Here is a 26,540-nt window from a genome sequence, read left to right as displayed (position 1 = left end):
ACTACTCAGACTCATTTTGTATATATACAGTAAATATAATCTTCTATACTCCCAACATCCCCATAACATATTGGTGAGAGGTGCGGAGTACCACGGCTAGAAACGGAGCTCCGCAGTGGACGTCGCATCACCATCCGCACCATGAAAGACGGTGAGCACTCAGGATCAACGTCGTTGCTGTCTCCTACGTCACCATCGCATGCTACGTGGCTGTCACCTTCGGTTGTTGTTGTGCAACCCAGGTATCCTGGAACTTTCTGTGGGACCAATGGTGCCGACGTTGAAGAGTGGGTGGCCATGTATGAATGCGTGAGTGGAATCAACAGATGGGACCCTACGCTCATGCTAGCTAACCTGTTGTTCTACCTAAGAGGCACGGCAAAGGTGTGGTACGAAAACCGCGAAGAGGAGCTAACTAGCTGGGACAAATGCAAAGAGAAATTGAGAGTTGTTTGAGCCGGCCATAAAATTGGTGCGAAGCTGGAACTGGCCTCCCGTGCCCAATCCCCCACGGAGTCCTATGTCTCGTACATCCAGGACGTGCTGGCACTTCGTCATAAGGCCGATCATGACATGACAGAAGCTGAGAAGGTCGGGCACGTGCCTAAAAGGACCCTGAAATGATTTTGACGATTTCTACAAACGTACTGAGTCGTTAGAGTAGGTCCTTCTGATCATTAATTGACACATCTAAGTGCTCTGCATAAAGCGTATAATTTAGTATAAGGTTTTAAAAATGTACATCGCTACCGATCGCAGCACACTGCTCGGCGGAATTTTAAGCCGCCCCTACCCATATGACGGAAATCGCCCATGTGACGTCAGTGGGGCAAGCTATCCTATTGGCTGACCAGGGTGCGTGATCGGTAATTTTTCCTACTTTATGGTAAACAAATGATGTTTGTAATAGTTGGAATGTTAGTTAATTTGTTTTTATAACAAGAAAGTAACAAGAGAATGCACAAGAACAATTTTTCAGTACACTTAAGCACTTCCGGTGCACAGCAAGTGTCGTTGCTTGTGTTACAACGCGCTCTGTCTTTGACAAGAGCTCCGCAGTCAGTGTCGGTCTGTCTTTTCGCGAGCGCTATGATTCGACTTTGTTGCATTGTGGACTGCAAACGTAGCGACTGGCAATGTGTCAAACTGCGACATCGTGTCCTTCTGCAAGCCAGTAGACGAGCGGACTGGCTGCAGCGCATTGGACAGCCGCCAGGATTTGCGCGATTGCGGCCGTCACTTTACACCAGAAGATTACTAACGCAATAGCGTTTCGCGAGTCCGGTATTAGGGTAAGCGCAAGCGCAAGGGGACAGGGCTTGGCTGTGTCTCCCTGCATGTCATTTCAGGGGACGAACAGAAGCTCAAATGTGAATGGTCTGTACGGTGCAGCCACCTGGTGGCATAGAGCTCAACCACACACAGTAGCAGTAACAAAATGTATTCTTCTTTGCTGCTGGTGTAAATGTTTCGCAGGAGTGTAATCATTAACACATTGTTTTTGTAAATGTCTAAAATGTTTTACACTTGGTTAGAGCGATATTAGCTCTTTGTTTGGCTGGTTAAGCTCTGTGCCAATGGGTGGCTGGACCGTGGAGACCAATCAGGTAGCTCACGTACGTCTATGCTAAAGTTCCTTCATCAGCTTGAGTTTATGCATCATCGTTCCGTCGAAAGGTTCTGCTAGTGTGTGATTACCGGAATACCAAACACGTTCGGCGCTACGACAGATGTTCGCAACGCACGCTGCTTCGATAGCTCTCGCTTGGGGTTGACGGCGAAGCCACTAGCGGAGACGTATCGCGGGGGCGGGCTCCAAAAAAAACGGAAGTGGGTGATGTGACGTCGCATTGTGACGCAGAACGAGTGAAGGCGGAGCTTAGCCCCGATTGCTCGGCGAACAAGTTGAGGAGGAAAAGCATGGCTAGGGGGGAGGGTAACTTGTAATCGCTTGTAGCTCCATTAATACGTAATGCCTCACTTAAATTATGGTGCGAATGTCCTTCGTCCTTAAAAGATCCCACAGGGAGGCTTGGACGATGGGCTTTGCGGCTACAAGAGTATTCCTATTCGGTGGTGTATAGGTCTGGTCGCCTACACAAGGACGCCGACTGTTTGTCCCGTTACCTTGTACACACGCCCGCCAACGCCGACATGGACGCTTCCGCAAGTGTTCTTTCCATTTCCCAGCTTTTGGACATGGCCAACGAGCAATGCCATGACACTACTTTGAGAACCCTCATCGACTGAATGGAATCTGCTCCTACTGATCCATCGTTACGGTGGTTCGTTCTCAACGACGGGATATTGTACCAACGCAGTTTTCATCCTGACGGTCCTCCCCTTCTCCTTGTTGTTCCTCAACACCTCCGCTCAACCGTGCTTCAGGAGCTTCATGACACCCCCAAGTGCTTTGCTCGCACTTACGACTGCGTGGGCCGCCGCTTCTACTGGCCCGGCCTCGCATGCTCCGTAAGGCGCTATGTAGCTGCTTGCAAGCCCTGTCAACATCGCAAAAAGCCAGAAACGCTTCCTGCTGGGTACTTACAGCCGATCGACATTCCACCTGGGCCGTTCTTTCGCACGGGTTTGGATCTCCTTGGCCCTTTCCCAGAGTCCAGCTCTGGCAACAGGTGGATCGCTGTGGCTACTGATTACGCGACGCGCTACGCCATCACTCGGCCACTTCCCACGAGCTGCGCAACCGACGTCGCAGATTTCCTACTCCGGGATATCATTTTAGTACATGGCGCCCCGCGACAGCTCCTTACTGACCGCGGCTGCACTTTCCTCTCCCAAGTCATCGCCGATATCCTACGATCATGTTCTACCAAGCACAAACTGACCACCTCCTGTCATCCCCAGACCAACAGCCTTACTGAGCGACTTAATCGGACTATTACTGATATGCTATCGAAATACGTTTCACCCGACCACAAGGACTGGGTGTGGCGCTGCCCTACGTCACGTTCACCTATAATTCATCACGCCACGATACTGCTGGGTATTCCCCCTTTTACTTGCTCTTCGGTCGTGACCTTGTATCACCATTGGACGCTTCCCCCCCTTGATACCGGATCCGAGTATGCCCGCGACGCCATTGCCCACGCTGACCCTGCGCGCCAGCTTGCCCGTACTCGTCTGTTGGCATCGCAGGAATCTCAACGGCACGCTTACAATCGCCGCCATCGTGACACATATTTTTCACCAGGCTCTCTCGGGGTACTTTGGTCCCCTTGCCGCCAAGTGGGGCTCTCCGAGAAACTCCTCCCGTGCTACAAAGGCCCTTACCGTGTTCTACGTCAAGTGACCCATGTCACTCACGAGATCATCCCCGAGACCTCCGTCATGCCACCCGGTTCCACATCACCTGACGTCATACACGTCTCTCGGCTTAAGCCGTACTATGCCCTTACTGATGGCCCCATCTGAAGCACCGGGACGGTGCGTTTTCTGCCGGGGGTCGTGTTACGGTGGAAAAGAGAACAAAGTCATCGACGGTAAAGATGACGAAGTGGCAACAGCCTCTCGGGGTTCTGTGCTGCTGTATATATACGCATCCTGTAAATACATTGTGTAAATAGTTTATACCCATGACAATATCAAGGCAGTACTCCAGACACGCAAGTATAACAGCAATAAAGAAACACGTCGGACTAGAACCGCTACAGGTAGGATGCCAGAAGCACCAGCTGAAACTTCTGCACGCAATGTACACTGATGTAACAGGCACTGAGAAGCTAAAATACCTTAAAGCACCCCACTATATCTCAAACAAAAAAGACCACAGTTCCAAATATGTCAAATTTCCTGCAAAACGAACTATATGAAGTTTTCTTTTTTTCCCTGCTGTGTTTCTGAATGGAATAAGTTGCCAGTTGAAGTTGAGTGCTCCTCGGGATGTATTTTTAAGACTAATCAATGATTTGGGATTGCAATCTTCTTCCAAACCAATGGCTGCAGGCTGAATGTACTTTTTTTCTTGTACTGTTATTCATGTACTTTTTGTACTTCTTTTATGTACTTTTTCATGTACCTTTTTTTTCTATCTTGATGCATTGCTCCTTTGTCATCCCTCCTTTTTGTGTGATTATATTCTTGTGCTAGTGACTTTATGTTGTACCCACTTCCCTGCTGTAAGGCTTCGGCGCTGCAGGGTGTATTGCAAATAAATAAACAAAATAAAGTTCCCAATGCTAAGTTTGGACTGCAGTCCCCAGTTTCAGTTTGCATTCACAGGCTGTGGAAAAAATCGGCTTTATCGTGCAATTCTTTGCTCACGGGTGCACATCTCTCTTGCTTCGGTGGGAAGTAAAGCAAAAAACACACAAACATTCTTTTTGTCTGTTTTATTGAAGTTGAAGTTGAAGTTTATTTACATCGCCAAAAAATCAATGATGCGGGTAGGCCCAGGCAAAAAGTGAACACAATCACTTGAGGGACGCCCGAGCCCCCCTGTACAAGGCATACAGCGAAAACGTAAAGTGTGAAAGTCATAGTAACACTCTGGCTATTTAACAAGTGCAAAAATATCTCGTATATGCATGAGTTTGTGAACAAAGCATAAACAGAAAAAACGCAGCATAATAGTAAGAAAAAAAACCACAGAAATGCATAGCAGCAAGATAAAATTACACAGGATACATCGCAGCAAGATACGAAAAATAAAAATACATGAACGCGGCTTTCAAAAAGAAGATATTAGTGAATTAGTGCACTTCTCATATCAACAAGTGAAAATGTTTCAGGAATTATACCCCTTGACAATAATTTATTCAAAACAGGGCAGGCTATGTCGGAGCATCTGTTGCCCGTACATTGTACGGGAGAAGGGAATGTGCCAAATTTCTTTTCTGCGAAAGGAGTATTCTGAAAGATTTTGACTGACAGGGTAATTCAAGAAAACTAAGCTGGTTATTTTGGATACAACGCTTATATTTTAATGCTAAGTAATATTCGTACACGGTATTAATCGGCAAAATTTGGTAACGAGCAAACAGTTCCTGAGTGTGAGCAAGGTAGTCTACGTTTGCAATGTAGCGTACAGCTTTCTTTTGAAGCATGTATATTTTATTAATATTTGTTTTAGTGGTAGTACCTCAAACCAAGAAACAATAATTTAGGTGTGATATAAACAGCGCATTGTAAATAATTAATTTTATGCGTTCGGGCAGAAAATGCCGAAATTTTGCGAGAATTCCGGTACACGTTGCCAGTTTACTCATAATGAACTGAACTTCAGTGTCCCAGCTCATGGTCTTGCTAAAAATTACCCCCAAAATCTTGACAGTGTCTACCAACTGGACACGTGAATCGCCTATGTATATGTGTATATCGGGTTGAGTGGGAAACTGTTTTGTACTGAATAGAACCGCTTTAGTTTTTTTCGTGTTTATGAGTAAAGAGTTTGCTTCAGACCATTCCTTAAGTTTATCAAGAGCATTGTAACAGAAACCAGAGATTGTATGGAACGACCTGTGAAAATTAAACTTGCATCGTCAGCATAAATTACAAATTTTGGCTGGCTAACAGTCAAAACAAGGTCATTTATATATAAAATGAAAAGTAGAGGTCCTAAAATACTACCCTGTGGGACACCAGCAGTAATAGTTTGAAATGAAGATACATGTGGCCCTATTTTAACGCATTGTACACGATGACGCAAGTACGATTTCAGTAGTTCAAGTGGAGTGCCACGTATGCCATAAAGGTATAATTTTTTAAGTAAGGTATTATGATTAAGGCGATCGAAAGTCTTTGAGAAATCTATGAAGATGCCGATGCACAATTCTTTATTTTCAAAAGCGTTAAGAATAATTTCTTTTTGAGACAATAAAGCTGATTCGGTAGATTTACCTCGCAAAAAGCCATGTGCTGTTGATAACAGTTTAAACCTATTGCAAAATTTTAATAACCGTTTTTCAATAATTTTCTCCAACCCTTCCGAAAAAAGCGGTAAAATGGAAATCGGTCGGTAACTTGACATGCTATTTTTATCACCGCTTTTATATAATACTATTACCTTAGATTTCTGCATCTGCTTTGGAAAGGACCCGCTTGATAAGGCAAGGTTATAAATATAAGTTAATACTGGTGCTATTAGAGTGAGGACAAATTTTACAGGTGAGATTTGAATGCCATCTATATCACAAGACCTGTTGTTCTTAAAGGAAGTAAAAGTACTGCACACTTCAGTGTCATCCGTGGGCCCCAAAAATATACTATTGCTATTCCGTCGTATAGTGTTGCAAGCGAAAGCTGAACTCAGACCGGTATTTACAATATCTTTGAAAAACGTATTAAATTTATCTGCAAGTGCAACACCCTCAATACGTTCACCTTCAAACCAAAGCTCTGTAACTCCTGATGTAGACTGTGCTCGGTTTAATAATTTATCAACTTTTTTCCAAACTTGTGCGCTACCATCACAGAACTCGCTGTCAAACTCATTGTACAGAAAATTTCTTTTTTCGTTTCTGAGAAAAGACGTTACTTTATTGCGGTATTGTTTAAACTTGCCTAGATCAGCAAGGGACTTGGTCCTCATAAATTTCTTGTATAACTGGTCTTTCTATTTAATCATTCTAAGGCTATCTCGATTTATCCATGGCTTACGACTTCTAGTGGACTTTTTTACAGTTTTCTCAGGGAAATGATCGTGGTACAGGTGCTTAAAACAGGTGATGAATGCCTCATACGCCGCATCTACAGTCTCAGAAGAAAAGACGTCATCCCAGTTTTGATTTGAAAGAATAAAAATAAAGGACGCGAGGGTGTCCGGAGTAATATTTTGCACAGTATTCTGCGCTGATAGGTTGTGTTGTTTATTTGCGGCACATTTCAGGAGCACATAAATGGGATAATGGTCGCTGATAGAACTGTGTAATACACCTGAAAGTAAACTACTAGTACAGTAAAAGCTCATTAATTCGAATTCCGCGGGGATGCTATGAAAATTCGAATTATACAAAATTCGAACTAATGAAAGTCAGAGAAAAAAATCGCTCGGTTAACTCGCGCACACGCTGCGTCACGTTGGCGTGAACGTCTATACTTCGAAGCACTGGCGCAGCCAACGTAACTGGACGTGGCCAGCACGGTCCGACGCGCCCGATGTCGAGATGGCTCTTGCTGCATCCGCGCGTTCGTCGCGCTGACTGGGGCGGAGAAAAAAAAAAGAATATCGCAGACTCGCGCGTAAAGCTAAGCATCGATTGCGATAGAAAATTAGTAGATAGCTATACGAAATAAAGATAATAGTTTTATCGGCCGTATAAACTTGTAAGCATTCGCTTACTAAATAAATTAACAAGCACTGTGTCACGCGCGCACAGGTAAGCATGAACGCATCTCGCTCGATGACCGCGGAAACTCGCTGAAAAACGCTGGAGTAAGGACACGCAGCACTAGCAGCGAGCGACTTGGTGTTCGTACAGCTCTCGCTTCAACGCGAACAAAACGTAAAAAGCACATCGCATATGAAGCTACCAGCACTACGCGCACTCTGCAAACATCGCAGATCGCCTTGAAGATGAGGCCCACGCGGGCGCGCACATTGGCCACGTCGCAGATCGCTTTCAAGATGCGGCGCCCGCATGGCCGCGCCGTAAGCAGCAGCCGCCGAAGATCGTCCTCTTGTCCCTCCCTCGCCTCACCCCCATGCCTCGCGCTCTGCCCCACCTTCCCCTCTCGCACACGCGAGATTGAGCCGCATTCGCCGGCTCACCCTCGTTTGCTTGTACACAAAGAACACGGCGCCCAGCGACGGTGTTATCGTCCTTGCCGCTGATCATAAAAGCAAAGCTGCGCGGCGACGCCAGCGTGCTCCCCATCCACGATGATGTGGACTTCGAATTATCGGTGGTGGTGCGGATTTCAGTGTGAATAAGCGGGATGTGTTACATATTGCTTTCAATACATTGTTGGACGGACCGCGGTGACTAATACGAATTATCCGAAATTTCGAATTAACGAGTAGTGAATTAACGAGCTTTTACTGTATTTAGGTTAGAGATAAATACATCAATAAGTGTGGCTGTCTGCATCGTAACGCGTGTAGCCGTCTGAGTCAGTATGCAATTACCACTCGATTCTACAGTTAGTAAAAGAGCTTCCTGTGCAGGAGATCGTTTCAGGAGATCAATGTTAAAATCGCCCCCAAGAATTAAATTGAACTTGTTGTCGCTTACGTAGCTGAAGTGGCGGTCTAGAAATTCAATAAAGGTACTTATGTCAGCATTAGGGGGTCAGTACGCTACGGAATAAATATAATTTTGTGATAGCAAAGTTAAACATTCAGCTTCGTTGCATATAAATGAAAATTCCGAAAGAACTTCACAGTCGAACTTATTCTTAACCAAGATAGCAAGCCCACCCCCCATCCTACGGGATCGATTTACAAAGAAGCTCTGATATCCGTCCGGCTTGTAAATTTCTTCGCCACATGTATACCATGTTTCAGTCAACATGATAGCGTCGAATTGGAAACTAAATTCGTCTAGAAATACTGATAACTCATCTTCCTTGTGTCTAGCTGAATGAATGTTAAGGTGTAGGCAAGAAAAGCATACATCGGAGTTGATTTGAATTATGTTGCTGACATCTCGTGGTGACTCGTTCATCATTCAAGATAGACTGCTCAGGCTCGCGAAAACCGGAGCAGTTTACACAATCTTTTCTACGTCATGCGCACTACGGATGCGCAAGACAGGAGATTTTTCCTCTTTTCGCGCATAGACCTTGCCACCACGTGTCCAAGCAAAGCGCCAGTTTTCCGCCTTTTTTTTGTGCGATTGCCATTCCGAGCAACTGTTTCATAGCAGGGCAAAGGTGCTCGTTTATGAACACAGGTTCGCTAGACTTATGGCCAAAGTCACGCGTCGAAAGTTTCAGCTTTCTTGCCTTTTCGAGCACAGTGTCACGCTTTGATCGACATTTAAACTGGACAACAATGTTAGGAGCAACATTCGAGTTTTTCGCTTGAACACGGTGGCAGACGTCGATATCTGACTCCGAAATGGGCACACCAACAAGTCTACCAATCTGACTCAGGGTGTCAGGAATGCTTTCACCCTGAGTGAAAGGCAAACCCTTCACCTCGAGGTTACATTTTCTGGAGTACTGCTCGGAGGCAGTCATGCGTTGCTCAAGTTGAAACGCCCGCCCTTCAAGGGCCTCGCAGTCCAAAACAAGCTTTTCATTTGTTTTTTTTTGAGAGATCTGTTTTCTTGCACAGGCTCGTCACGCTCCATCTTTACTTTCTCAAATTCCAAGTTGAAGAATTCGAAACTTGACTTAAGTTCGCGGATTTCTTTGCGTAATTCACGCTCCAACCTTGCCCTAAAGTCATTCATTTCCTTTCTTAGCTCCTCCTGGAACCGAGCAGCATCAGCCATGGTACAACACAGGTAAATGGTCAAGAGAAAAGAAAAAAAAATGCTAGGAGCTTGGCAGCAGTCAAGGCAGCGTAACAGAAATATTTTGCGTTGAAAGAAATACTGTACGAAAATGCCAACCTGCAAAGATAGCAGGTGCAGCGATTACGTCGATGGTCCGTGCTGCCCCCGCTGTGCCAAGCGACCGTAGTCCTGGAGCACCACCGGCTTTTAAGCTTTCTTCCCCTGGCGGATGTGATGCCGGTAACTTGCTTGCGCTGTCACCGACGTTCCTTTCCTGCAGCAACAGCAGCAGCCGCCGCTTGACGATACAGTCGCTTCGCCAGGGAAGATTCCAAGGTAGCTGCAAAGATAGCAGGTGCAGCAATTACGTCGATTGTCCGTGCTGCCTCTGCTGTGCCAAGTTTATTATTTCTCTAAACTGCAGTTTGTCAATATTTCTTCTTGAAATTAAAATTGATTTATTAATTATAGATTACAGGTTATAAAAAAACAATAATATACAGAAGGAGGTCCCATAGTCAATGACTGTATCGGGACCTCCTTATCTGTATCGGGAATTCAAGCAACAGATCACACTGATAACAGCTGTTATCTTGAATAATTGTGTCAGTCACGTGTCACCACGAGCGACGTCACACTGCGGACACTAGTACATAGGTGCAGGTACACGAGTACGTCACCATCCGGTTTGGAGCGTGGTTGCTGCGACGGAAAGGGAAAACGGCATTCGGACTGAAATTTCAGACTTTTCCGCGGTGCGTAGCGATGTAATTCTTTGCAATGACGCGTTGTGGGCTCTGCGCTTGTGAGCTCAAAATGGCCAGACCTGCTGAGGGGCTCTTTAAAGGGCCCCTTTTGAGCATGCATCAGAAATGCTTTTTCATGCTAATATATGAATCACACTGGCTGGGTACACAGGAAAACATAGGAATGTAAGAAAGATGTCTATGTGCATGAGATTCACTGAATTGTTTGCGTGCATTTGGCCCCAACATTAGCCCTTTGGTGTGGTTTTCAGGGTAGCTTTTTTTTTTTGTCATCATTCTCGGGAAGTGCATTGGGTAAGCATTGCACAACACTTTGAGTTGTTAGAAACTAGATAGAAATAGCGGGCACCACAAACTCAAACGGCATATACAGGGGTAAACAAGGTGAAGGTCAAGGGAACATTTGGTTATGGCGAGGACTAGCCAAAAGGGGAAACTGCCGTTGAAAAAATTTAATTGATGGTATATAAATTGAACTAAGTGCAACAAAGCAACCTGGGAAGTGCACATGCATGTAGGCACTACGATGTCAACAAACGTGCCCTTCATGTGGCACACATTGCATATCCACCACTCTAGCTCGTCATGGGAGGCACTGCCCCATTGAGAAATGAAAAGAAGTTCACTCTGCTGGACATAAAATATACTTTGAGCGAGCAACACTGTGGGTGACATTGTGAAGCTGTGATGTAAGGTCACCCAGTGCTACACTTTGCTCCAGCAGCAACAACATTCATGATACATACCTACGTTTCACCCCATGCGGCGGCACACTCTATATGCATGTATATGTATGTTTATATGTTGTACATTTTCTACTTACATTTAATAGTGTTTTGTTTCCTGTAAGTACCGGTGTATAGGTGTATAAAATGTTTAGTGACACTAATGCCACTGTGTTCTATACACAGCATGGATCCTGGTGGAGAAGGTGACAGGCCGACTGCTGCCAGCAGTGGACACGAAGCACTGTTGGCTGGTGTGCAGGGCTGCGATGCTGAAGCAGCAGGTCTGGGAACAAGTGCTCTAGCCGAGGGGTTGTTGTGGGCAGCTGATGTGGAAATGGTGTCACACCAGGCACCTGAGCTCCATGGCCTTGGCATATCTGTGTATAACCAGGCTGATCTGGAACAAGGTGTTCTGCAGGAGATGGATCGCATCGCCCAGCGAAAGGAGGCCGAAGAGCGTCGAAGGGCCACTGAGAAGAAGCTGCTGGCTGTACGTAAGGACATCACGTGAGTGTTCATTTCTTGACCTCCAGGTTCAGATCGGGCATTTCCAGCTGCTGCTGCTGGCAGCATAGGGTGGCAGCAAAGTGTAGATTCACCATTGAAAGGACAACGCACAGCCCTTATATACTTCTGCTGAATTCCCACAGATCATCTATGGAGGCACCACTTACGTAGTCGAGTTGCTATATATATTAGCGCGACAAATCTTGCCAGTGCTCATTGCTGCACCATTGGCAGAGGCAAGGACTGCTTGAACACCTCAAATACAGATGTCAACCAATAATTTGCACTTGACGTGGATTGCCAAGAAAGTGAGTACTCGGGAGTCGGTAATACCATATTTGCCTGAAACAAAGTGGCTTTATTCTGCAAGTGGCCAAAAAAGGTGTGCCATAATCTTGGATGTCACTTTTGGGGGCAGCTTCAAATTCGTGTGACTAGCGCAATATGCATCGGCATCTATAAGAGACAGCATTCTTGGAACAGTGGCAAGCCTGCAATCTTGTCACAGTGCGGCAATGCTGCCAGCTGTTGATGCATGTGGTGCCAGCAATGTGAAATATTGCGAAAATGAATGTATCTTCGGAAGTGATCAGAAGAATACAGCCCAAGTTTGTCAGCACGATGCTGCACACACACATACGCACTGGCTTTTGGCCTGGACAGTCCACAGCCATGATTTTCTAGCAATGCCTTTTATGCTCTTCCTTTTTATGGTCTGTGGTCAGAGTGATGGTTGCACACATTGTCAGTGGGATCAGCCGCTCATGAACGGTGGATGATAAGAGCAGTGCAGAATTGAGCAGAAGGCATCGCTACAAAATTTCTGCCTGTATCTCGACCATTGTCATGCTGTCGCTACAGATATACAAAAGTACAGTCAATGTGTGCACGGAATATTCATCGGCGACTAGTAGACTCCCTTTAAGAGGAACTCGAAGGGACCAAGAAAATTTGTTCGTCTTATTAGTTGAATAATTGGCAACATGACCAGGTGCATCCAAATATCTTATTTCAGAACAGTAAATGAACTAGACGTAAAGAGGGGGAAGAATGACTACAGTTGAACCTCGCAATAACGAAATCGGCGGGAAACGCGAGAAGATTCGCTGCCGCGAGAATTTCGTTGTTGCGAAAAGAGACAGCACAGATAGGTAATGCATCGCAGAACAAAACTTTACTGTCGAAATTTCGTTAGCTTACTATGCAAGCTTTGCTCGAGGATATAGAACCACATTGTTGACAGTACAAAGTGTGCCGCATGCGTCGACCAGCAGTGGCAGTAGTGCCGTAGCGCAGAATTTACGATCAACTGCTTTCGGAGATGCGATCACTTGCCGAGATTTTGCGTAACTCGGCACCGGACGCAGAGCAACAGCGCATGCAGCAGCATTTCTTCAGCGCACGCTGTTGCCTGTAGGCGCCGACGCAGCCGGTGCTGATCGCAAAAGTGATCGTATCTCGTGTACACGAAGGCAAACGATCGAGATAACGGCCCTTTCGCGCTAATCTACATCCGGCGTAGAATCCACACACGATGCCTGTCGGGTGGCACTAAAACCAGCATTCTTGAAGCAAGGGATGCGTATTCCCGGACGATCGGTCAATCATGGCCCGGTCAATCATGGCTGTGCGGGGACCGGTGCGAGGCGCGTCGCGGCCCCGACTCCCTCTCCCCTGACGACGCTTCGCCGTGCTCCCACCCGGGTTGCAGAATCAAGCGTCCTTCCTTTCTTTAGATCACTCTCTATCTATCTCTCTGCCTGTGCCGATCACGACGTTTGGCTGGCATCGATCGTTTCCCCCTCCGAGACACCGAGTTCTTTGGTTCGTTCCGCTTGCTTAGGCGCACATTTCGTTGCCGCGTCGAACGCTGCGTTGCTCGACGCTCACCGCGTGATTGGTGGGTGCAAAGTCCGATGCGGGGCGCCTCGTAAGTGATCGCTGCGCTGTAGTGCATTGTCTTACACCCCTTGGCGGGTCGACGGGAACGCTGTCTCGTTCCACTCTTGAAGGCGAAGCTTAAGCGTCCTCCAATTTTTCTTGCTGCATTTTTCTCACCGACGTGCACATTACGCAGTGCACTGCCGCGATTGGCGATTGTTGTTCGAAATGCACGTCCAGTTTGCGTTCAGCCTCGCATCACGCGATTGGACTAGGCCTTGCCGAGTCGTCAACCGCGGGGAACGCAAAATGAACGCGCGTTTCGAGCAACGATCTCGCCTGGTAGGCGCGCAAACACCATCGTCACATGTCGGTAGCAACGTGCGTGCCGCTCATGGTGCCGCTTCAAACGGGCGATCAACAAACAAGATGGCGGCCATGACCTGTTTCCAGCACACTGATCGCTTCCGGCGCTTGGTTGTTCTTGTGAACGAAAATGGCGATGCCCACACAAGTGTAATATGGTGGTATTTTATGCAATTTTAATGCAAAACAATCGCATTTGAGCACATTTCGGAGCCTGCTAGCCTTACGCAATATGCGGAGTTACGTTCCGGCAAATTTCGTTGATGCGGGATTGCAGTACAGCTACATTTCGTTGCCGAGAGGTACGAAATGTGTTGAATCCTATGGGCGTTCGCCGGGGATACGAAAATGTTTCGTTGTTGTGGTATTTATTTAGCTGAACTTAATAGAAAGCTGTTTTCAAGTGGTACTCTTGCTTGGTTTCATCTAGTCCGGGATGGATGTTTCGTGCTTCTATGCAAAGCAGCCTCAAACGATGTCATTTCACCCATTGTGCTTTCTGTGCTTTGTGCTGTTGGAAAAAATTCATTGGGAGTTCAAGCAGGCATCTGCCGCCTCACAGGTCATCGGTGCAGACTCCAAGCTAGCGGAATTACAAAGGAGCGCGCGGCAAAGCAAAGCAACCTAGACGAAAGTCTAGGTGACGTTGAGCGAAGTGGGGAAGGTGAAATGAGGCAAAGCATTACAGAGGAGGAAGGTAGCCGGAGGTGCCCTGGGTTGACTTCCTCTGGCAGTTGCTGCAGGTTTCATCTGCAATACAGACGTACCGGGTTCGTCTCGAGATAACATCGTCCTCGCCCACCGTACGCTGTATGTGCGAGTCAAAGCGTGCGACTGTGAGCCGACGATGGCAGCTCAATCTCGCGTGCGCAAAGGAGGAAGGGGGGAGGGGGAGCGCGCCGTCTTCTGTCGCGCACATGGCACCGGGGAGGGAATATTGTACCTAGGTCGCGTGGGCTTTATCTTGAATGTGGTCTGCTTTGAGGGCACAGTCTAGGCAGGTCGTAGCTTTGCTTACGCTGTGTTCTCGTCGCTCAGTTCACGTTGAAGCGATAGACAGCGCGAATGTCACTTCACTCACTGCTGCTGCCGCAATTCCTCACACCAGCGTTTTGAAAGTGAGCATCTGCGGTCACTGAGTGTGATGTGTTCATGTTTGCCTGTCTGTGCTGACATCATGCTTGTTAATTGAGTTAGTAAGTGAATGTTTACAAGTGGGCATTCTACTCAGGTGCTTGCTGAATGCTCGCAGGCGTATCGCATCAAGGCACCCTGGCCTCCAGGATCGGTAGTGGTGGCGGTCACTCTGAATGTTCGTCTTAACCGAAGAGCACGTCTGAGGTTCATCTTAAGGGATTTTTTTTTGCATTGAGTCTATGAAAAAACAAACAAATGTTCCCATGTTGTTTACTATATGTGAAAATTCGGCTTGACCAAGTTCGTCTTAATTAACGAGAGTTCATTCACTGTACTAGATTGACTACGCTTTGACAGTTTCGGTTTCGAGGAGGTGCTGGTGGCGTATCAAAACAAAAATATTGCTATTTCTGCTCAACTTGGTGGCCATATTAGTGCACAATCGTGCAGTCGGAGCCCGAATTATTGACCAGTGCTCTGTAAGGTGTCTGAAATTTTGGTCGTGCTGTCTGTGAGGCCAGTGACGGAGCTGTTCTGAATAATCAAGCATGTCTGTATTATTGATGTCGGAACAATTGGTTGATGACTGTAATTGAGAATATACAATATATATTTTAATTATTTGTTTATATGACTGTAATTGAGAATATACAATATATATTTTAATTCTTTGTTTATTAGTGAAATACTGCAAGCCTTGGAAGGCCCAAGCAGGAGGGGTAAAATATATATATAACAAAGCAGAACATGTAGAATCAAAGTACAACACAAACATATTGCGACAAGCATGTTAGAAAAGAAAAGTAAAATGTTACATTATACAGTGAAACCTCGTTAAACCGTAGTCGGCCGGAGCTCGGAAAAAGTACGTACTAAACGGTAGTACTGTTTAACCGAAATAGCATGACATCGCCCACTTACCTGTAGAAAACGGAACTCAGAGAGAGTGCGATGAAAGGGGAAAAAACATGCAGTATTTATTCACTTCGCGCGACATAAGTGTTATTTTCGTTTGATGCCGCGGCGGCCTAGCACGACGACAGCAGCCTCAAACTTACTCAAGCTGCGTGCCAGCTTCTCAGCCAGCCCCCCTCCTCTCGGCAAACACTCGCACGGCAGATTCCTCGTTGGCGTTACGTATTCTCCGTGCACGCGCGCACTAGTGCTGCATAAGTTGCGGGGCGCCTTTTTCATTGCCGGGTGCCGGAGTTCGGAAAACTTTTCGTTTGGAATAGTTACGTTATCGCGCCCCTGTTCTCGTTGCGACGATTGCATTCACGAGGCTGACGTAACGCGCAGCTTCTGCCACTGTCGGGCCTGAATCGCCCGTGCTGTCGCTTTCCGTGTCGTCCTCATCACTGTCGCTAGTCGACACTTCGGCAACAACAGAGGCAACGATGGCGAAAAGTCGAACCTCGTAGCCGACATCTCTTCGCGGTCGCAGCAGCGCTGCCGAGCAACTTCGCATTCCAAATGCCACACACTGTAGTCAACAGCAGATCCATGTCGCGGGCCAGCGCCGACTTCTTCGTGTCACGTTCGATAGCACGGACGATGTCTAATTTTTCTTCTATGCTGAGCACCCGGCGTCTTTTTTTTATCCGAGCTTCGGCATGACGCGAGTCCTCGCTTGCACGACGCCAAACGCTCTCTCGCTCTCTGGCACGGCGTCGAAATGATGTTGATGTTGATGCGGCTTCACGTGCAAACGCACAGGGCGCTTGGAGGCCGTTGTACCGATCTCTGAGGCTCGTTCTGCCGGACCGCCCGGTGGAGACGACGCACCGCCGTGTTTGCGCGACGAAAAGTGGAAACGCTACGTTTTAACCGATGCGCACGCAATAAGCTGGTACGGTTTATGCGGATACTAAATACATTATGTTCAATGGCCGCTGAGTCGGGGAATTGACTTTACTACTTTTAAACCGAAACTACTGTTTAAGCGGGTACGGTTTAACGAGGTTTTACTGTACAAACAGTACAACAAAATCAGTTTATGCAACACAGCTTCACTAGTGCAAAAGTACAAGTTATTAATAAACTAGAAAAACAACAGCAACAATAACAATAAAGGGTTCATGAGGGAGCAGGTTCAACAACAGGTTAATTAAACTTGAAAAACTGTGCCAATTTAATCACTTCTTCATTGGGCAGGTGGTGACTGTAATAACTAAATTTTTCACTGCCGTATACACGGCAGTAAAAAAGGGAAAAAATTACTTGTGAAGCAGTGACAATTCATTAGTGGGTATACACTGATAGGTGTGGGCTATATGAAAAAGTTCTAAGATTTTGAAGATAGAAGGCAAATTTATGGAATTACATAAGCATGAGATCTTCGAATTCTATATCTGTAAGAATCAATTTATTCAGTAGGCCCCGCAACTGATAACAGACTCTTTATTGTTGATTCATGTACTTAGTTCTGGTGTAAGGAATTAGTGAATGCTGTTCATGATGATTAGGGTAGTGTGCCTCATTCGGATGCATGGAAGCTAACCCTGAAATACAGTTAAACATCGATATGAGAGAATCGGTAAAATCGGCACTTTACTTTGTTATTAAAATTTTGTTATATTTAAATTTGACCTTTTTATGCAAATAAGTATGTCGCCGACAGATTTTTCTTGCGCAGGATGGTCCATAATGTTTTTCGAATTATCGGACAATTTAAAAAAAATTGTGGCAGAACCCATCTCAGTATGACTGTCAACGGTAATGTGTTGGTAATATAGCGACACAACGTATTACCACCGTTGAAACAAATTACAGCAAAACCTCGTTAAAACGAAGTTGAAAGGGGGTTGGAATTACTTTGCTATAACCATTAGTTCATTATAGCCACTATCCATTTCTACCACAATTAGCAAGAGAGGATGTCATCATCATCATCAGCCTGGTTACGCCCAATGCAGGGCAAAGGTCTCTCCCATACTTCTCCAACTACCCCGGTCATGTACTAATTGTGGCCATGTCGTCCCTGCAAACTTCCTAATATCATCTGCCCACCTAACTTTCTGCCGCCCCCTGCTACGCTTCTTTCCCTTGGAATCCAGCCCGTAACCCTTAATGACTATCGGTTATCTTCCCTCCTCATTACATGTCCTGCCCATGCCCATTTTTTTTTTCTTGATTTCAACCAAGATGTTATTAACTCGATTTGTTCCCTCACCCAATCTGCACTTTTCTTATCCCTTAACGTTGCACCCATCATTCTTCTTTCCACAGCTCGTTGCGTCATCCTCAATATAAGTAGAACTCTTTTTGTAAGCCTCCAGGTTTCTGCCCCGTAGGTGAGTACTGGTAAGACACAGCTGTTATACACTTTTCTCTTGAGGGATAATGGCAACCTGCTGTTCATGATGTGAAAATGCCTGCCAAATGCGCCCCAGCCCATTCTTATTGTTCTGATTATATCAGTCTCATGATCCGGATCCGCGGTCACTACCTGCCCCAAGTAGATGTATTTCCTTACCACTTCCAGTGCCTCGCTACCTATTGTAAATTGCTGTTCTCTTCCAAGACTGTTAAACATTACTTTAGTTTTCTGCAGATTAATTTTTAGACCAACCTTTCTGCTTTGCCTCTCCAGGTTAGTGGGCATGCATTGCAATTGGTCCCCTGAGTTACTAAGCAAGGCAGTATCATCAGCGAATCACAAGTTACTAAGGTATTCTCCATTAACTCTCATCCCCAATTCTTCCCAATCCAGGTCTCTGAATACCTCCTATAAACATGCTGCGAATAGCATTGGAGAGATCGTATCTGCCTGCCTGACGCCTTTCCTTATTGGGATTTTGTTGCTTTCTTTATGGAGGATTACGGTGGCTGTGGAGCCGCTATAGATATCTTTCAGTATTTTTACATACGGCTCGTCTACACCCTGATTCCGTAATGCCTCCATGACTGCCGAGGTTTCAACTGAATCAAACGGTTTCTTGTAATCAATGAAAGCTATATATAGGGGTTGGTTATATTCCGCACATTTCTCTATTACCTGATTGATAGTGTGAATATGGTCTATTGTTGAGTAGCCTTTACGGAATCGTGCATGGTCCTTTGGTTGACAGAAGTCTAAGGTGTCCCTGATTCTATTTGCGATTACCTTAGTAAATACTTTGTAGGCAACAGACAGTAAGCTGATCAGTCTATAATTTTTCAAGTCTTTAGCGTCCCCTTTCTTATGGATTAGGATTATGTTAGCGTTCTTCCATTCAACAAATCTGCTGTTACCTGATCCTCCCCCGCTGCCTTCCCCCTTTGCATATCTCCCAAGGCTTTCTTTACTTCTTCCGGCGTTACCTGTGGAATTTCAAATTCCTCTAGAGTATTCTCTCTTCCATTATCGTTGTGGGTGCCACTGGTACTGTATAAATCTCTATAGAACTCCTCAGCCACTTTAACTATCTCATCCATATTAGTAATGATATTGCTGGCTTTGTCTCTTAATGCATACATCTGATTCTTGCCAATTCCTAGTTTCTTCACAGCTTTTAGACTTCCTCCATTTCTGAGAGCACGTTCAATTCTATCCATATTATACTTCCTTATGTCAGCCGTCTTACGCTTGTTCATTAACTTCGATTGTTCGGCCAGTACTATTCTAGCTGTAGGGTTAGAGGCTTTCATACGTTGGCGTGTCTCCATCTCTCGTACTGCGCTTCAACCACACCGACTGCCGCGGGCCCCAGGCCACGCGGCGAAGCCGGATTACAGGAGACAGGAGCTATGCGGGAAAACAACGTATCAGGGGATGCGTGAAAGTTGCGCATCCCCCCAGTGTTTATGTGCAAGTGTGTCAAGTTTTAGCATATGACTATGCATTATGAGTATCCTTTATAGACGCATTGACTGAATTCATGGCATGTGCATGAATATCTAGTGACATGGAAAACCTGGAAAAGTCGGGGAATTGTCAGGGAAATTTCGTTCAAATTGAGCAAAGTCAGAGAAAATGACGAAGTGCTGAAGTTGCAAATACATGTGCTGAATTGCACAACGAAAGGATGCATTTGTAATAGAAGTACAGCACCGAAAGCAACATGACGACGCCTGCCATGTAGTGAAGCATCTTGTACGTTGTGGTGAAGCATATTGATAGTGCCAGGGTCAAATCTGACATGTAGAGTACGTGCCAGTGATGAGCTGAGCATTCTTTTTATATTGAGCTCTTGTCAAAGTGGTTTACGATGCACATGGGGTGTGACAGCGTGCAGAGGGACCGGAGGCAGAGGAAGGGGCTGAAAGTAGCACAGAACTAAAGTACATGGCTGTGGTAACTGCTGCACTAATCACTTTGTTACACTACTAAAAGCTGGTCATATGTAGGTCAGATTGGGTACGGATGTCCATGCAAGTGATTCACACATTCAGGCATGCACTTTCAAGTTTTGTCTTGGTACGTGCACTTGCGATTTTTGCAGGATGGCTGGATTTTGAACTCTTAATTGGTGCTGTAACAGCTGTCAGTCTAAATTGTATCTGTAATCATGGAACCAATCACTGGGAAGCATGTACGGACATATTAATGACAAGCTTTTAATGGTGCCAGGATTCCTCCTAATTTCAAGGAACACTCGGGATGTGAGCAGTAAGCTTGGCTGCCAGTGAGCTCAGTGAACACTTGTCTCCAGAGTTGTGCACTGGTAGCAGAACTTATGGTATAGAAGGTGTCAGCCAGCAATAGAACGGCTGTTGTATTCTGCAGTGCTTCCAGGCAACGGCTTGAGCGCCTGGAGAAAAGTGTGAGCCTGCATCAGCTGGCCTCCAGCCACCATGTCTCGCCAGCCATCTTCACCATTTGCAAGGATAGGGATGACAAGGTGTGTCAAGATGTCTTGTTCAGAACCCTTGAGGTAGTCTAGCAAACAGAATTGAAAGTGTGGATTTGGAAGCAGCTGTGTTTCTGTATTTATGTGATGACAGATTACTATAGCAGAAGAGTTGGCCGCTCATTAGGGACTGCGTCTTCTCCTCCGAGTTCAGAAGCACATTCTCTTTCAGAGCTGGCAAAAGTTGTGTGGCTGCCCCAAGATCGTTTTTGACCACAGCTAGCGACCTGTGGTTGGCATGGCAGTAATAAAACGACTGTGCCCAGCCTGCTAATATAGGAGCTAAACCAACTAACGAACCTTTGAGTAATTTATTTTATGTAAAATCGCGGATGTTGGAGATACAGCCAGTGCGACCCCTGTAAAAGCCTCGGTTCCTTTTGTAGCTGACCTTTTGCTCTGTAACGTACCTGATGTTGTATACAATGTATGGGTGTTGCCAGGTTTGAGCGATTACAATGTTGTTCTAGCAGATTTATCAGTTCTGTATGTGGAGGCTGCAAAAACGCCTAGTCGAAAAATTTCTGCCTACAGCAGGGCCAACTACGAAGCGATTAGCGCTGCTTTCGAGTCGTTCTTTCCAACTTTTGATGCACTCGCAGATAATCTAGATATAGAAACACTGTGGAATACTTTCAAATTGAAATTGTTTGAACTACGTGAAGCTTTTGTCCCATCACAAGTTATATCAAGTAGGTGAGCTTGAGACAAACCCTGGTTTAACACAGAGTTACGTGCCCTTGTTCGACGACAGCGCCGAAATTATCAAAGATACAAGGCGCCTAATTTGCGAGAGCATTTGGCCTTGCTGAAAGCAATAAAAATTGAATTTAGACATAAGTCCAACATCGCTAAGGACTTGTATTTTTTTAGTCTAGGAGAAAGACTTGTCAGGAATACCAAAGAATTTTGGAGGTATGTGAAGCGTAATGGCAAAAACAACAGATCAATATCTGCTTTGAAAAACAAGGAAACAATTATTCATGATTTATGAGTCTAAAGCTGAAATTTTTAGCCGTTATTTTTCATCTGTGTTTTTGCCGTTTAGCTCACATACTGTCTGTTTTGAATTATCTGCTGAAATGGACCGCATGCCGAAAGTCACCTTTTGTGTAGATGGTATCCGTAAATTATTAAAAGATTAAAAGGCATGTGGGCCTGATGACATTCCTGCCGCTATCATAAGAAATTGTGTGGACGCGTTATGCTTTTATTTCACCCGGTTGTTTCAGATGTCCCTCAATGAAATCGACATGCCTGATGATTGGAAATTAGCGCGAGTCGTGCCCATACATAAGAGGGGTGCGTAACTCCGTTCAGAACTACAGGCCCGTTTCCTTAACTAGTATAACCTGCAAAATTATGGAGCATGTAATATACAGTTACGTTATGGCCCATTTAACTAAGCATAATTTCCTGAGCCCCAGTCAACGTGGTTTCCGGCATGGTTTATCTTGCAATACACAGTTGGTAGAGTTTATTCACGATTTAGCCTCGGCAGTTGATAAGCAACAAGTTGTGGACTGCGTTTTCTTAGATTTCAGTAAACCGTTTGATGTAGTCACACACTGTCTCCTATTCTCCAAATTAAAAGCTTATAACTTCGATGGTAAAATAATAGCGTGGATTGCCGAATATTTGTCATTGCGGAAACAGGCTGTGGTTCTGAATGGTATATCTACTCAATATGCATCAGTTAACTACAAGAATGTTACACGACTAATATTGCAATTGTTTTGAGCACTTTTTGTTATTCCATGATTCATGAGAAACAAAGAAAGTGTCTTGTGTTGAATACCAGTGTTGTTCTTTGGCAGTTTTCTTTTGTTTTCTATATCTTTTCATTTTTTTTTCTTCCTGTTTTTTCCATGCTCATGTGTATTTTTACAATCCACTTCCTGTTTGGGCCTGTGCAAAGGCCTACAGTATTGTTAAATAAAAAAAATAATAAAAGTTACGTTGGGAGTTCCCCAAAGCTAAGTGTTGGGGCCACTGTTGTTTTTATTGTATATTAATGATATTTCAACTGGTATACAGTCTTTATTCAGGATGTTTGCCGATGATTGTGTTGTTTATAGAGTCATAGATGCCATTTCCGATTCACAAATCCTGCAAGTTGACCTATATACTATAGCGGACTGGTGTGTACGTTGGGATATGTTATTAAATATAAATAAGACTGTTCACGTCACCTTCACAAGAAAACGAACTAATCATCCGTATAGGTATAGAAATCATGATTCAACTCTAAACATAAGCAAGGGATTTAAATATCTAGGTGTGTTTTTTACTTCTGATTTACGAAGGAACAAGCATGCTAGCTATATTGGAAATAAGGCAGCATCAGTTTTGGGATTCTTGCGGTGGAATTTTAGTCATTTACCAAGTAACTTAAAGACGCAGTTGTATTTCAGTCATGTACGTTCAATACTTGAATATGGATGTGTTTGTAGGGACCCACACTCATCTGAGCTTATAAATAAATTAGAAAAAATCCAGAATAGGGCAGTTAGATTTGTTCTTGGTAACTATAGCCGGCAGCTTAGCATGACAGAAAGCAAACTTAAACTTAAATGGCAAGAGCAGAAGGATCGTAGAAGGCATATCAGATTAAAATTTTTTCACGATATTTATTATTCTAGAACGAGTTAAACTGCAAACAATATATGCAGGCACCACACTACATATCTAAGCGACTTGACCACTGTTTGAAGGTCAGGGAATTTTCTTGTAAGGGTGACGTCTTCCGTTATTCCTTTTTTGTTACAACTGTTCGAGTTTGGAACAGTTCGCCATCAAGCATTGTATACATCACAGAAAATGATGCTTTTTTCCACGCATTGAAATAATTTGTTCGTGTATTCATTCAAGTCTGTAACCTCCCTGTGTAATGCCCTACGGGGCGATGCAGGTAACCAATAAATGAATGAATGAATGAATGAATGAATGAATGAATGAATGAATGAATGAATGAATGAATGAATGAATAAAGCTTGAGCTTGACAGAGAAGTAAAAAAGATGAGGTCGCTAAACCATTTGGCTAGGTTAAGCTTTCTCGCTGTGCCACAGGTGCCATTTTATAGTGTATGATGGTGTTGATACTGTGCAGCGCAGGTATTGGAGCCTTGGAATCTGGACTTTTAGCTGTAGTGCTTTTATGATGCAGATGGAGGAGCTGAGGAAGCTGGAAGCTGAGGAGAAGAGGCTGCTAGATCTTGAAGAGGGTAAGGCCTTCTTGCAGTAATCCTGCTGCTGCCACTGCTGGCCTAAACATGGCGTTGTCAGTGGTTTGGTACCATCACTGATACCAACCGCAAGGAAATTCGCCTAGATTTATGTATTTTTGGCTTTCCCTGCCATGGGGAAAATGGTGTTTTTTTGTAGGCTATGCCAGAGTTTCTTTCCTGAAGGAACTACTGCAGTAAATATTTTATGTAATACTTAAACAAAAAATTTACTTTTCATGCATAAAAGTTTTATTAATGCGATATATTGCTACAGAACAGCCGCCACAGTGTGGCTGCACTGAGGAGGATAAAGACGACGTGTGCTCCGGTTTGATATAGCGTCGCCATTTTGGCCTCCGTGAGCTTACCTGTAAATAAATTGTAAATAGTATTCGGCTTCAGCTTCACGTAACATTAATTTGGTGGAGGTGGACGTTCCCCGTACCCGTCATGGAGCTTCGCAGCGGTTGCAACGGTGACAATGCAACTTCGGCTCTTGCTGGCGGCACTTCATCTGCGCAAGCGTCTCCGCCTGCAGCCCCGACCTACGTCGCTGTTTCCCCACCTCGGGATCCTGGTGTTTTCAACGGAGTCGGCAGTCCTGATGTTGACGACTGGTTCCGCTTATACGAACGTGTGAGCACCACTCACAAGTGGGATCCGACTATTATGCTTGCCAACGTTCTTTTCTACCTCGACGGAGCTCCACTGGCGTGGTTCCAGACTCGCGAAGAGGAGATCTCGAGCTGGGATCTCTTCAAAGACAAGCTACGCGACCTTTTTGGCAATCCATTTGGTCGACAAGTCGACGCCAAGAAAGCCCTTGCCACACGTGTGCAGACGTCGACCGAGTCCTACGTGTTGTACATTCTCGACGTGTTGGCCCTTTGTGCCAAGGCTGACCCGAACATGACTGAGGAGGATAAGGTTAATGACGTCCTCAAAGGCATTGCTGACGACGGCTTCAATTAATATGTAATAAGTAAAAAAATATATAAATTGCCAGAATCAAAATTGTAGAATAAAATTGAACAAATTTTTTGTAAAGACACTTGTATCTTCTAAGAAAAAACAACGAAAATTATGAGATATAGAAAATGTATTGCCATCTAATAGGCACTATCACCGAAGAAATTACATTTTTCATTGAACAAGTATTCCACTACAAAAATTTGACAGTAAGCACTATAGTTGGGCTTGCCAGGCTGCAGCTGCTAATGTTCCGAGCTGGTTTGTGTCTTCATCGCTCTCAGAGTCAAAGTTCGACGACAAAACAGCATCCTCAAACTCGCTACTGCTCGATCCATCGATAAAATCAGCCGCAGACACAGCCTAATCATGCTATCTTTTGAAGCATGTGTGCTGCTCCTGGAGGCAACCATTATTGCTTTCTACTTTGATGTTCCCGAAACTTAGGAGTGAGTGAAAACTCTATTCGAAATGTGTGGCAATTTGGCCAGGGTGGGGCCATAAAAATTACTCCCTGGCAGGAAAAAAGCAAACTGCTTAGAAAACAAAAATGTAATTCTCCTTCGCATTTGATGGCACAGAGCGTTGTGGAATAACATACGGAGAACTTTTGACAGACGTCCGTTCATTTCGAGCGCATCAAAAAGACTAATTTATTTTTTACTAGAAAGTACAGGAAAGGAAAGAGAGTAGAGAGAAAGGGAAAGTGCCAAGCAGGCTTTCTTGCACTCCGCACATGCAAGCAACCCGCTTCAAACGTGAAAGGCACCACTGCTCATCGCGTTCGTAGAACGTGCCCGCCAGTAATTTTCATGCAGTATGAGGGGTTTCAAGTGTCCGGCGCTTCTGCCACAGCGACCTCAGCAGTGCCGTTTTAGGTGGGGGAGTCCTCCTCGCCACATCATCGGTGGCCCCCAGTGCGGGGGTGCTTTGGCTCCGAAATGGAGGATATAGAACAACCTCCCCCGGATGAGCGAACTATTATTGAGCTCATTGCTCCAAAATCTCAAAGGGAAGCAGCTGTATCGGTCACTTCACCTCTGTTCCTCCACCTAATACCAATTTGCAGGAACATCCCCTGCCGTCTCGTCTCTACTCTTAAATGTTTCCTTAATTCTGGCGGTCTTCTACATGTGGCGTTTCAAGCGGTCTTCCCTCAGGAGCACCAAGGCGTCTTTCTTCAGATCACTTGAAGTCGTTGGTCGGCATATATGTGCCGATCTGAGCTCCAATAAATACTTTCTCTGCCACCGTCTCCAGAAACCATTGGCCATGGCAGTCCAGTACTTCCAGCATTGTGAGAGATGCATCCACTGCCAGGAATTTCGTCCGGCAGCAGGTGTGGAGGAAGGGTCGTCAACTTTCGACTAGGAAGTGCGCCGGTGACAGTGGTTCTGGCTCTTGAGCATCATCATATATGAAAGTCAAAGGGCGTGAGTTGATTGCGACCTCCCCCTCATAAAGAACTGACCACTGTTCTCACGTGGACCCTCTATCCAAGCTCGCGATGTCTGTAGGAGAAACTGCTGCTCTCCAGTGCACATCAAGTTATCTCCCGTGCCCAATGAGGGCTTCAACACCGTGGCTTGCTCAATCACCGGTGATGAAGATGCATCCCCTTCATGTGTTGCGGTGACTTCCAAAGTCAGGGTCGCACATTGTCAAGTGTTGTGGGGAGCACATGCACCCATCTTCCCCCGCGTCGTCGAGAGCCCGCATAGACACGGG

The 26,540-nt window shown here is 45.3% G+C and overlaps 1 protein-coding gene across 3 annotated transcripts in view; it reads left to right on the top strand.

Moving 5' to 3' along the window:
* The window catches only part of LOC126526682 (DNA excision repair protein ERCC-6-like), a 332,661-nt gene that overhangs the window by 9,396 nt on the left and 296,725 nt on the right, over positions 1–26,540 (top strand). For all 3 annotated transcript variants that reach the window (XM_055068344.2, XM_055068345.2, XM_050174540.3), the window contains exons 2-4: positions 11,077–11,400; positions 20,492–20,606; positions 23,783–23,840. In XM_055068344.2, the coding sequence (XP_054924319.2) occupies positions 11,078–11,400; positions 20,492–20,606; positions 23,783–23,840 (496 nt within the window). In that variant the 5' untranslated portion in view covers position 11,077. The remainder of the gene's footprint in view (positions 1–11,076; positions 11,401–20,491; positions 20,607–23,782; positions 23,841–26,540) is intronic.

Source organism: Dermacentor andersoni, chromosome 8 (assembly GCF_023375885.2).
Source record: "Dermacentor andersoni chromosome 8, qqDerAnde1_hic_scaffold, whole genome shotgun sequence".
NCBI classification, from domain to species: Eukaryota; Metazoa; Arthropoda; class Arachnida; order Ixodida; family Ixodidae; genus Dermacentor; species Dermacentor andersoni.
The sequence above is the reverse complement of the archived record's forward strand: the minus strand, read 5'-3'. Positions and strand labels throughout refer to the sequence as shown.